The sequence below is a fragment of the Stegostoma tigrinum genome, chromosome 29 (genome assembly GCF_030684315.1).
Source record: "Stegostoma tigrinum isolate sSteTig4 chromosome 29, sSteTig4.hap1, whole genome shotgun sequence".
Lineage (NCBI taxonomy): Eukaryota > Metazoa > Chordata > Chondrichthyes > Orectolobiformes > Stegostomatidae > Stegostoma > Stegostoma tigrinum.
Window position 1 is genome coordinate 34,657,031 of NC_081382.1, and position 13,547 is coordinate 34,670,577.

General features: G+C 44.5%; 1 protein-coding gene across 9 annotated transcripts in view; it reads right to left on the minus strand.

Annotated features, from left to right (window-relative positions):
• The window catches only part of LOC125465296 (formin-binding protein 1), a 235,830-nt gene that overhangs the window by 151,591 nt on the left and 70,692 nt on the right, over positions 1-13,547 (minus strand). For all 9 annotated transcript variants that reach the window (XM_048558582.2, XM_048558583.1, XM_048558584.2 and 6 more), the window contains exons 3-4: positions 3,361-3,417; positions 1,590-1,737 (exon numbers count right to left, since the gene is read on the minus strand). In XM_048558582.2, coding sequence (XP_048414539.1) covers positions 1,590-1,737; positions 3,361-3,417 — 205 coding nt within the window. The remainder of the gene's footprint in view (positions 1-1,589; positions 1,738-3,360; positions 3,418-13,547) is intronic.

The window sequence follows — 13,547 nt, forward strand, 5'->3', positions numbered from 1 at the left end:
GCTGGAGATGGCCCAGGTGAACTGAAGGTTGGGGTGGAAGGTGTTGGTGAAGTGGATGAACTGTTCGAGCTCCTCTGGGGAGCAAGAGGCGGCGCCGATACAGTCATCAATGTACCGGAGGAAGAGGTGGGGTTTGGGGCCTGTGTAGGTGCGGAAGAGGGACTGTTCCACGTAACCTACAAAGAGGCAGGCATAGCTGGGGCCCATGCGGGTGCCCATGGCCACCCCTTTAGTCTGTAGGAAGTGGGAGGAGTCAAAAGAGAAGTTGTTGAGTGTGAGGACGAGTTCAGCTAGGCGGATGAGAGTGTCGGTGGAGGGGGACTGGTCGGGCCTGCGGGACAGGAAGAAGCGGAGGGCCTTGAGGCCATCTCCATGCGGAATGCAGGTGTACAGGGACTGGACGTCCATGGTGAATATGAGGTGTTGGGGGCCAGGGAATTGGAAGTCCTGGAGGACGTGGAGGGCGTGGGTGGTGTCACGGACGTAGGTGGGGAGTTCCTGGACCAAAGGGGAGAAAATGGAGTCCAGATAGGTGGAGATGAGTTCGGTGGGGCAGGAGCAGGCTGAGACGATGGGTTGACCAGGGCAGGCAGGTTTGTGGATTTTGGGAAGGAGATAGAAACGGGCCGTGCGGGGTTGAGGAACAATGAGGTTGGAGGCTGTGGGTGGGAGGTCCCCTGAGGTGATGAGGTCGTGAATGGTGTTGGAGATGATGGTTTGGTGCTCGGGTGTGGGGTCATGATCGAGGAGGCGGTAGGAGGTGGTGTCGGAGAGTTGGCGTCTGGCCTCGGCGATGTAGAGGTCAGTGCGCCATACTACCACTGCGCCACCCTTGTCTGCGGGTTTGATGGTGAGGTTGGGGTTGGAGCGGAGGGAGCGGAGGGCTGCCCGTTCTGCGGGGGAGAGGTTGGAATGGGTGAGAGGGGTGGAGAGGTTGAGGCGGTTGATGTCTCGACGGCAGTTGGAGATGAAGAGGTCGAGGGAGGGTAGGAGGCCTGGGGGTGGTGTCCAGGAGGAGGACTTGTGTTGGAAGCGGGTGAAGGGGTCAGTGGAAGGAGGGTTGGGTTCCCGGTGGAAGAAGTAGGCATGGAGGCGAAGACGGCGTTAAAACTGCTCTATGTCCGACCGTGACCGTCACTTTGCATGTAACTATTTTATCATAACATTAAGGGTTTTACTCTTGCAACAAAATCCAAATCAGAACTCACTCTTTAACAATTCAAACTGAAGTTACTGATTTCTTATCTGGATCAGAAACATAGATTGCCCTCTTAGTCTCTCTCCCCATGCCAGACAAAGGGCTTTAAAACCAATTAAAATTGCACAAGATTTCCACATTGACTTTGAATGTCAAGCTAAATGCTTGTTGAATGTCTATAGAGGTTCTAAGTCATACATTTCTCACAGTCACCTAAACAGTTCAAGACTGACATTTTTCTGTACAGTTCAGAACACATTTGTGTCAGTTCTAAATAATAGAAGTGATGTGTAAAAGTTTATAAATAGAGCTTTGTTGGGAGCTCAATCCTTGTCAAACTATTTGCATTAACAGCAGCAATAAACACAAATGGCCAACACACAGAAGTTACCGATTTCCGTTCTTGCTTGAGTTCCTGGATATAGCGTGACAGCTCAGCAAATATTAGCCCACTCATGTTCTCAGCAATCACCTCATGCTGGCCTGCATAGTCATTCATTTCATTCAGAATGGCTAGAAATGCTTGACATGATGTGTATCTGTAAAATAATGTATTCAATGATATGCTACTTGCTTTTTCTTAAAAATTCAACTTTGAAATTCTTAGAGTCAGATCGTTAAGATAGATCAAGTGAACAACTTCCAAAACTTATCTTGAACTCTCAAAAACTGAGTGCGTTGACTTTGTAAATATTCTAAAATACAAACAGCAACTATCGTAATAAATTCCTCTGACAATACTTTAACAATTTATATTTGAAAACAATACTTCAAACAAAAACTGGCCTACAACAGATAATGCACTCAGGAAAAAAAAGATCAATTTGCAGGGTTGGAGAATTTGCATGTTATCCAAATAAAACCAGCAATAAATATCAAACAAGAATAAATGTAACATCTATTTAAAACATTCCTGGGATTACTAGTTTTTAATTTGTGGTGTAAAGAAATGCTAAGAGGTCAACCTTTGTTAATTTTCTTGGTTAACATTAAAAATACACGAGCAGTTTTGCATGAGAAAATAAACAGGAACCAAGCAATGGTGAAAGAAATAAACAGTGTAGTTTTATCCCAACCTGTGCATGCATTTTTTCCTGCACCTCTAACCATTTATCACCAACTTAATCTTTTACAGGTCATTGTTCTTCTATTACAAACACCATTACTGTATAACAAGATGTGAAGCAGTGCACTGGTTTAATCAGATTTGAATTACCCTATTATTTACTCCATCTCCTCCGCTCATCAGAAGGTGTCAACATTATATTTGCCAAATTCTGTAATTTAAAATTGTGTGCTATTTCAGAAGACACAACTGGGTCACAGTAATTAACTTTTCTTTCCTGCCAAGATCCCAATCTTTCAGTTAAGATTAAAGGAAATGATTAATGCAGGACACACTTCTTCCAGTCACTTTGGCCTAAAAATTCTGAGTTTACATACATCACTATTAATATCCAATGGAAGAAACGAGGAAGGGGATGGACAACATAATGTTAATATGATGCACCACGGAGGTAATTTCTTTCTTTCTCTTATATATCACTCAATCCGGGTTTAGGAAAGAAAACACTTTGTATTAAATGATTTTCATTGAAATTATTTTTATCTCAACATATGAGCAAACTCAGCAGTATTCTTTCCCAAAAAAGGAACAACTGATGTGCAGCCTTGTGTACTTTCAGTAAAGTCAGTAGAAGGCCTATTTAGATTTTGGTCTCTATCTACCCCATGGCCTAACCCCAAGATCATTTATTGATGCAAAAGTCAGTTGTTTTGTCTGGATTTGTTGCAGCAACCACAGAAAGAAATAATACAAACCAGTTCACCCTCAAAAAAGTTTCCCCAAGTTCCAGTTCTCCTAACATTTCATTTTTAGAAAAACCTAAGTATCAGTTTCTCCTAATCTGAAAGCACAACTGACTTGCATGATCATTTACAAGAAGAAAGATACAGTGCTAAAGAATAACCTAATAGTGAATCTTCCTGAGGAAGGGTCACTCGACCTGAAACGTTAACTAATTTCTTGCCACAAATGCTGCCAGACCTGAGATTTTCCAGCAATTTCTATTTGTGTGTCTAATTCTAAATCTGGTGTTTTTGCTGAAGTTAAGCATTCTTGGATTGTGCTGTTATTTTACTTAATCTAAAAGGACAGTTACCTCTGTTCTTCTTCTTCCCTAGAGTTCTTTTTTGGCTGATACTTCTTCGAAAGATTCCTGAAATGTAATTCAAATAAGGTACATTAATTCAAAGAAGTAATTTTAATTAAACTTTGTATGACATGACTAGCTGTTTAATTAGTAAATCAATTTGTTCCAAACTGCCTTTCCAACAAGAGGAATGTAGTTGGGGATGGTAGACTGAAAGCACTGGCTTCTGTTTTCCCACTATTTTCTTACAGCAAGTTTCTGCTCATGCAGTACAAGTTATTGGGTGAACAGACTTTTAAACTGGCAACAAGAAGCAGCAATGGCCTAATCGTTTTATTGCTAGGCTTTTAATCCAAAAATTCAACGCATGTTCAGGAATCCTGGGTTTGAACCCACCACAGCAGATAGTGAAATTTTAATTCATAAATATATCATTAATTAAGAACCGAGAATCCCACTTATGAACATGAAACTATTATCATTTGTCAGAAAAATCTATCTGTCTCACAAATATCCTTCAGGGAAGGAAATCTGCTAGGTCCAGCTAGTCTGGTCTAGTGGTGTGACTCCAGACCCACAACAATGTGGTTGACTCTTACCTGCTCTCTGAAATGGTGTCAGCAAGCAACTCAGTTGTATCAATCACTACAAAGTCTCAACAAACAAATGAAACTGGATGGGCAACTCAGCATCGGTAGTCAGTCAATGGCAGAAACCGCCCTGTCAAACCTGAAAATTCCTCCTTACTAACATTTGGGGCTACTGCCAGAATTGGAGAGCTCACAGATTGGTTAGCAGCAGCCTGATATTGTCAAGTATGATTATGTGAATGACAGACAATGTCCCAGGAACAACGATCACCATTCTGGAATAACAAGGTGTAGAGCTGGATGAACACAGCAAGCCAAGCAGGAGAGCTGACGTTTCGGGTCTAGACCCTTCTTCAGAAATGGGGGACGGAAAATGGATTCTGAAAAAATAGGGAGAGGGGGGAGGCGGATGGAAGATGGATAGAGGAGAAGATAAATGGGGAGGAGACAGACAGGTCAAAGAGACGGGGATGGAGTCAGTGAAGGTGAGTGTAGGTGGGGAGTTAGGAGAGGATAGGTCAGTCCAGGGAGGACTGACAGGTCAAGAGGGCGGGATGAGGTTAGTAGGTAGGAGATGGGGGTGGGACTAGAGGTGGGAGGAGAGGATAGTTGGGAGGGAGGACAGGTTAGGGAGGTGGGGACAAGCTGGGTTGGCTTCGGGATGCGGTCAGGGGAGGGGAGATTTTTGAAGCTTGTGAAGTCCACACTGATAGCATTGGACTTCAGGGTTCCCAGGCAGAATATGAGGTGCTGTTCCTGCAACCTGTCGGGAATGGGAACGGGAATGTCGTGGCTTCCTCTACATCGGGGAAACCAAGCAGAGGCCTGGGGACCGCTTTGCAGAACACCTACGCTCGGTTCGCACTAAATAACTGCACCTCCCAGTCGCAAGCCATTTCAAGTCCCCCCTCCATTCCTGAGACGACATGTCCATCCTGGGCCTCCTGCAGTGCCACAACGATGTCAGCTGAAGGTTGCAGGAACAGCAACTCATATTCCGCTTGGGAACCCTGCAGTCCAGCAGTATCAATGTGGACTTCACAAGCCTCAAAATCTCCCCTCCCCCTACCACTTCCCAAACCAGCTCAGTTTGTCCCCGAGCTAATGGGAACTGCAGATGCTGGAGAATTCCAAGATAATAAAATGTGAGGCTGGATGAACACAGCAGGCCAAGCAGCATCTCAGGAGCACAAAAGCTGACGTTTCGGGCTCTCTGATGAAGGGTCTAGGCCCGAAACGTCAGCTTTTGTGCTCCTGAGATGCTGCTTGGCCTGCTGTGTTCATCCAGCCTCACATTTTATTATCTCAGTTTGGCCCCGCCTCCCTAACCTGTCCTTCCACCAATCCCCTCCTCCCATCTCAAGCCTCACACCATCTCCTACCTACTAACCTCATCCCACCCCCTTGACCTGTCCATCCTCCATGGACTAACCTATCCACTCCCTAACTCCCCACAGACACTCACCTTTACTGGCTCCATCCCCGCCTCTTTGATTTGTCTGTCTCCTCTCCACCTATATTCTCCTCTATCCATCTTCTATCCACCTCCCCCTCTCTCCTTATTTATTTTAGAACTCCCTTCCTCTCCCCCATTTCTGGAGAGGGGTCTAGGGCCGAAACATCAGCTTTCCTGCTCCTCTGATGCTACTTGGTCTGCTGTGTTCATCCAGCTCGACAACTTGTTATTCCAAAATGGTAATCGTTGTTTCTGGGACATTGTCTGTCATTCACATAATCATACCTCGTTATCTCAGATTCTCCAGCATCTGCAATTCCTACTATCTCATCACCACTCTGGATATGCCCTGCTCTGTTGGCAAGCCAGACCCAACAGTGAGATACTCAGAAATGGTATACACAGCGATAGAGCAGCTCACAACGTGACCTCCTCTACAGTGGGGGAACAAACAGAGACTGGAGTACCGCTTTGCAGAACACCTGGTGTTCTGCCTGCAAAAATGTCCCTGAGCTTCCAGCTGCCTGCCACTTTAACACACCACCCTGTTCCCTAGCTAACATGTCTATCTCAGGCTTGCTGCAGTATTCCAGTGAAGCTCAGCACAATCTGGAAGAACAACACCTCATTTTCTGCTTGGGAACCTTTCAGCCCTCTCGACTCAAATCGAGTTCAGTAATTTTAGGGCCTAACTCTCCAATGTCCTAGCCCCCTTACCCACACACCGGGTCTTGTTATCACAGTCTGCCATTACACACTACATATTATTAGGTCACAAACAGTGTCCATTTACAGGTGTTCACCCTAATAGCCAGATCGTTCTCTACTCCTTTGTCTCGTCAACTGCTCTTCTCTCTCTTTGGAGTCTATCTATTATCCTATCGTTTACTCCTGATCCCATCCCCCTCCCTATCTTCTGCAATATAAATGAACGTTTTCCTAGCTACCATCAGTTCTGAGACAGGGTCACCAGACCTGAAACATTCACTCTGATTATTTTTCTTCACAGATGCTCCCAGACCTGATAAACTTTTCCAACAATTTCTGTTTTTGTTCCTGATTTACAGCATCCACAGTTCTGTTTTTACACAGTGGTATACAGTTGGGAAGGAGTTGCCCTCAGAGTCCTTGACGTTGACACTGGACCGAGTGAAGTCACATGGCTTCAGGTTAAACACAGGCAAGGAAACTTCCTGCTGATTACCACATGCCGTCCTCCCTCACCTGACGAATCAGTACTACTCCACTTTGAATAACACTCTGAAGAAGCAGTGAGGGCGGCAGGGGTGCAAAATGCACTCAGAGTGGAGGGTTTCACGTCCACTATCAAGACTGGCTCAGCAGCAGCATCATTGACTGAGCTGGTCAGGTCCTAAAAGACACAGCTGCTAGACTGGATCTGCTCATCCTCACCAATCTGCTGGCTGCAGATGGATCTGTCCATAACAATAGCATTAAGAGCAACCAACATGAAATCCTTGTCACGATGAAATCCTGCCTTCATGATGTGTGGCGCTATCGTTGTGCTTAATGGAACAGATTTAGCAGTTCGAGACTAGGCATCATGAGGCACTGTGAGCCATCAACATCAGCAGAATTGTACTCCAGCACAATCTGCAACCTCATGGTTGAGCATATCCCCCACTCAACTATTACCATCATGCCAGGGGAATAACCTTGATTCAATGGAGACTGCAGGAGGGCATGCCCCCCAGGAGCAGCACCAGGCGACATGAAAATGAAGTGTCAACCTGTTGAAGCTATCAAACAGGACTATTTGCATGTCAAACTGCCATAAGTGGCTAGTGACAGAGAGAGCTAAGCAATCTCACAACTAACAGATGAGATCTCAACTCTGCAGTCCTGCCACATCCAATTGTGAATGGTGGAGAACAATTAAACAACACACTTGAGGAGAAGGCTCCACAAATATCATCATCCTCAATGACAGAAGTGCCCAGAAGAAGTGCAAAAGACAAGCCTGAAGCATTTGCAGCAATATTCAGCCAGCAAGTGCCAAGTGGATGATCCATCTTGGCCCCTCCAGGGGTCCACAGCATACAGATACCAGTCTTCAGCCATTCCATTCACTCCATGTGATATCAAGAAACAGTTGGAAGCATTAGACACTGGAAAGAACTTGCCAATCCCTTAGCCAAGATCTTCCATTAAAGCTAGAACACTGGCATCCACCTGACAGTGTGGAAAATTCCCAGGGTACGTCCTGTGCACAAGACACGTGACAAATCCAATCCAGCCAACTACTGCCCCATTAGCCTACTCTCAATCATTGGTAAAGTGACGAGAGGTGCTGTCAAAAATACTATCAAACAGAACCAGCTCAGCAAACCTGCTCAGTCACGCAGTTTGGGTTCTACCAGCACCAAACAGCTCCTTACCTCATTATAGCCTTGATTCAAAAATGAATGAAACAGCTGAAATCCAGAGGTGAGGTGAGAGTGACAGTCCTTGACATCAAGGCCACATTCAACCGAGAGTGGCATCAAGGGGTTCTAAACAGAACTGGACTCAATGGCTATTGGGGGCAACCTCTTTGTTGGTTCTAGTCATAGTTGGCATATAGAAGAGGGCTGAGGTTGGCCAGAGGTCAGTCATCTCAGATCAAGGATATCTCTACAAGAGTTTCTCAGGGTAGTATCCTCTGCTCAACATCTTCAGCTGCTTCAATCTCCTTCCCTCCATTATAAGCTCAGAATTGCGGATGTTCACCAATGACTGCACAAGAATCAGCACCAGTCATGACTCCTCAGATGCTGAAGCAGACCATGCTCAAATGTAGCATGATCTGGACAATATCTAGGCTTGGGCTGACAAGTCGCAAGTAACATTTATCACGCAAATGCCAGGTTATGGCCATCACCAGGAGCAGACAATAATAACCACCACCCTTTGACATCCAATGATATTACCATAACTGAATCCCCCACGAGCAACATCCTGAGTGCTACCACTGCCCAGAAACTCAAATGGGCTTGCCACTTAAACATAGTGGCAGGTCAGAGGCAAGGAATACAAGTAACTCACCTCCTGATACCATTAAACTAGTCCACCACCCACAAGGAACAAGTCAGGTGTGTGATGGAATACTCCCCATTTGCCTGGATTGGTGCAGTTAGAACATCATTCAAAAAACTTGATACCATCCAGGACAAAGCAGCCACATGCAAGCATTCCTTCCATCACCAATGCTCAGCTGCAGCAGTGTGTACTATCTACAAGATGCACCATAGAAATTTACCAAAGGTTCTCATACAGCACATTCCAAACACACGGCCACTTTTATCCAGAAAGACAAAGGCATCAGATACATGGGAACACCACCAGCAAATTCCCCTCACAGTCACTCAATGTATCATCATTCCTTCAGTGTTGCGGAGTCAAGATCCTGGAATCCGCTCCCCAAGGGCTCTGTGGGTCAACCTACAGCATGTGGACAATAGCAGTATAAGACGGGAGCTCACCACCACCTATTCGAGGGCAATTCAGGAAGACAATAAACTCTGGCCAGCCAGCAATGACCGCATCCATGAGTGAATAAAAATAAAAACGGTGGGGGAGTCAGAAGAACAGTTGGTGAGATACAGTTGGGAGCTGTCATCCAACTGAGTGCAGTCAGCATATTGTGAAAAATAATGCGCTTTCTTGTTGCACTTAGGTTACTTCTTGCAACAAATATTGCTCCCCAGAGCTTGATTTTGACTTCTCATCTTTTCACCATATTTATTATGGATCACACGAAATACACCGAGAACTAGCCATTTGGATACAGAACTGGTTTGAAAGGTAGAAGACAGAGGGTGATGGTGGAAGGCCACTTTTCAGACTGGAGGCCTGCGACTAGCAGCGTTCCACAAGGATCGGTGTTGGGTCCACTGCTTTTCGTCATTGATATAAATTATTTGGATGTGAACACAGGAGGTATGATTAGTAAGTTTGCGGTTGACATTAAAATTGGAGGTCTAGTGGACAGTGAAGAAGGTAATATCAGAGTACAACAGAATCTTGATCAGATGGGCCAATGGGCGGAGACGTAGCAGATGGAGTTTAATTTAAATAAATGTGAGGTGCTGACTTTTGGAAAGGCAAATCAGGGCAGGGCTTATACATTTAACGGTAAGATCCGGGGAGAGTGGCTGAACAGAGGGGCCTTGGAGTGCAGTTTCATAGTTCCTTAAAAGTGGAGTGCAGGTAGACAGGATAGTGAAGGCAACATTTGGTATGCCTGCCTTTAATCGTCAGAGCATTGAATATAAGAGCTGGGAGGTCATTTTGTGACTGTACAGGGCATTGGTATGGCCGCTTTTGGAGTATTGCTTCCAATTCTGGTCTCCCTGCTGGAATATGTTGTGAAACTAGAAAGGGTTCAGCAAAGATTTACAAGGATGCTGCCAGGGTTAGAGGGTTTGAGGTATAAGAGAGGGACTGAATAGTTTGAGGCTATTTTCCCTGGAGCGTTGGAGGCTGAGGGGTGACCTTATGGAGGTTTAAAATCACGAGAGATATGGATAGGATAAATAGCTGAGGTCTTTTCCCTAGTTTTGGATTCTCCCATCCTAGAGGGCAGAGTGTTAAGGTGAGAACGGGAAGATGTAAACGGGACCTAAGGGGCAACACTTTCATGCAGATGGTGGGATGGGCTACCAGAGGAAGCGGTGAAGGCTGGTACAAAAGCAACATTTAAAAAGCATCTGGACGGATATATGAATAGGAAGGGCTTAAGAGGAATATTGGCCATATGTCACTGGATTTATAAAGGACATCTGTTCGCCACAGTCAAGTTGAATCAAAGGGTCTGTTTCCGTGTTGCACACTTCTATGACATGGATAAAGGAAGAGGGCTGTACATCTAAGTCTATAGATGAAATAAAATTCAGTAAAGAGTAAGCTTATCAGGAACAAGATGTAGCAAATGAAATAGTATTTAAGTATTTTTTAGTGAAAAATGAGGCAAGTTGAGGACCAAGGATTGGGAAGTTTTGGTACATAATTCTTTAGAATGTCCTGCAAGACACAAAAAACAAAATCACAAAGAGCAATGGAAAGTAGTCCTATATTTGAAGGGGACTGCAATTAATGCTTTAATGGTTTCCAGCCCTTGTCCTGACCCCTACATGGAGTACAGTATTCAGTAATGGATACTGGACATAGCATCTCAGAACAAAGGTATAGTAAAGTCTAAAACCTACTAGTGACCATGAACTTTCAACTAATTTTACTGAACACTTGTCACCGATTTAAAGGTTCAAACAAGTGTCAACAATACTTAGTAAGGACTGCAAAGCAACACCAGATGCTTCTTTTTGAGTGATCAACAATCAATGTTACAATGTCATCATGAACTGATTTAGGTTGTATCAATTTTTTACACGAAGCATTCATTTTCTTGCAGAATTCATATAATTACAATGATTGTATGGGAACAGACAACATAAGAATGCACAAACTTCATTTATGTTCATTTTGCTTCAATATTATGATTTTCAGTTTGAAATACATTAACATTCACAAACCTTTATTGTTGTTCATTTTTCCATCCGAAATAAAATTTAAATATTCCCCCAAATAGATGGAGTTTAGAATTAAAGAGACTTTAGTTTAATTAACTTGAATAAAGAATAAAATCCCTGACCACCCACTGAATTCCCACAGGGAAGAGCAAAATTCAAGCATGAAGAATTAATTTATTTCATGCTTTTCAGAAGGTGGGAAGCCCAAATTGCTTTAGAGCCAAAATACATTTAATCTCTGCTTAGTGCAAAGAAACCCAGTAACCAAAGTGCATGCAAATAAATGGCTGCAGACATCAATGATCAGCTGAATTTTTCCTGAAAAATATCTAATAGTCACTACTCCTCCTCAGGCCTTGGTTCACTTCAATGCCATACCCACTATTGATAACCACTGTCGACCCACTGAAGCCAGGGAGGTGGGGACTTGGGAAAGCTCCCCCCTTGAAGTACTTTTTAACCCTCCAATGCTATTTCAGATTTCACCCTTCTTTGTGGAGTTGCCAACCTTCACTGTAATCATCTCTCTCAGTGTCATAGCATAATGACGCACATCTCTGATCTTCAAAGCAAAAATGCTGCAGAAGTTCAAAATCTGAGATACGAACAAAACTGAGTTCCAAATAAGTCATGCTGGACTCAAAAAATTAGCGCTGTTCCTTTCTCCACAGATGCTGCCAGACCTATTGAGTTTCTCCAGCACACTGTTTTCTCATCTCAGATCTGAGTTTCCTACTTTTCATGACACAGCAGCGATGGCCCCTGATAACTGCACATAATGTTTACTGCCCAAATCTCTAGCATTGACCTTCCCCCAGCCTTGGACTAATTTATGACGACAGATCCAACTGAGAATGGTTCAGCTACAGGCATGATATTTCTTCAGCTACGTGACTGATAGCAGTCTAGTATCCCCAAACTGGTTGGACTTGACCTGAAGGACTGACTGTGGTCCAATCCCTCGACTGCATAGTCATGGAGCCACAGACTCTACTTGCACCAAGCACTTAACTGATCATGGCCAAACCCCTGTTTTGACATCAAATGCAGCTTTTGACAGATTGTCATGACAAATCCTGACTGACTGCAGGCCTACTTCATCCTACTAAGGACTGATCCCCTTTGACTTTCAGCTTCAGCAATTTGACTGAAGCACTTGCAAGGGTTTTCCATATAATCTGCTGGCAAATGCTGTGAGTGTGACATTCACACAGCATAGTGTAGTACAGCAACATCTTCAACCCTTTAACTGTTCAATATTGGCAAACATGACAGGCTGCCTATTTTTCTGGCTATGCTGAAAATTAAGTCAAGCCAGAGACGCTATGAAATTGTAAGTTCTCACTGAAGTAGCAACGTGTTAAGAGGCAAAACAAGACTTCAAGAGGTTAGTCATGGCTTATATCAGGTCTAGCAGGGCAATCTGCCTTGATCCCTTGCAATTCACCTACTGTGACAGCAGGTCCACAGCACACGCCATCTCCCTGGCCCTAAGCGTATCCTTGGAACATGTGGTTAACAATGATACCTACATCAGGCTCCAACTCGTTGACTACAACTCCGTCCTCAACACTAGAACTCCAAACAAACCAATCTCCAACCAAATTCCAAGACTTAGGTCTCTGTTCTGCCCTCTGCGACCGGATCCTCAACTTGCTGACCCACGGGCAGCAAGTGAGAACAGGCAACAGCACCCACTCCACATCAATCCTCAGCACCCTACAAGGCTGTGCACTCGTACTCCCTGTACACACGACTGTGTGGCCAAATTTTGTCCTAACTCCATCTACAAGTTCGCTGGCGACACCTCAAACAATGCCGGTTCTCAAAAAATGACAAGATGAAATACAGGAAGAAAAAGAGACAAAGTACTTGGTGGTGTGGTGTAAAGATGACACAGTCACTCCTTCAATTTCAGCAAAATAAAACAGCTGGTCACTGACTTCAGTCTGCAAAGTGGAGGGCACACACCTATCAACATCAATGGGGGTCAGGTGGAAGTGGTCAAACAGCATAGAGCACCTAGGAGTGATAGTCACCAACAAACTTCCCTGGTTAATGGTGCACAGTAGTTTGCTTCTGGCTGGTAGGAATCCATAAATGGATCCACCAGCTCTACACCAACATCGTTAGTGGTTTTTCAATCAACAGAACCAGAAATTTTCCTTACCTTATCTAGAGTCAGATAGGCTGCCCACTCTGCCGTCTTGTTTGTGTGTTGTATCAAAACTTTTGCTGGGTGAAGAATGTGAGCCTGACAGGGGTGACTGTTCCAGGCCTGGAAGTCCAAGCCTGGACATTGATGATGGCACTACTTTCTGCTGGAATTCACAGTCAGTGCACAGATTTGAATGCCCTCAGGAGCCAAGGTAAATCGAGGTAAGTGAGAGGCTAAGTTCTTTGGGATCTTTATCCCTTTCACTATCAGAATGGGTTACCTGAAGGTGTTGGGAATATGATTTGGAGGTGCCAGGGTGTGCTCATAAACATCGGAGGAGCATATCACCTAGGTGAGGAAGAAACTGCGTCCATGGAAGCACTGGTCAGATCTGGCCCATTCCCAAGTCTACATCTTAACAGTCACCCATTTTATCTTGAGGGAAAATGTGGACTGTGTCTGCA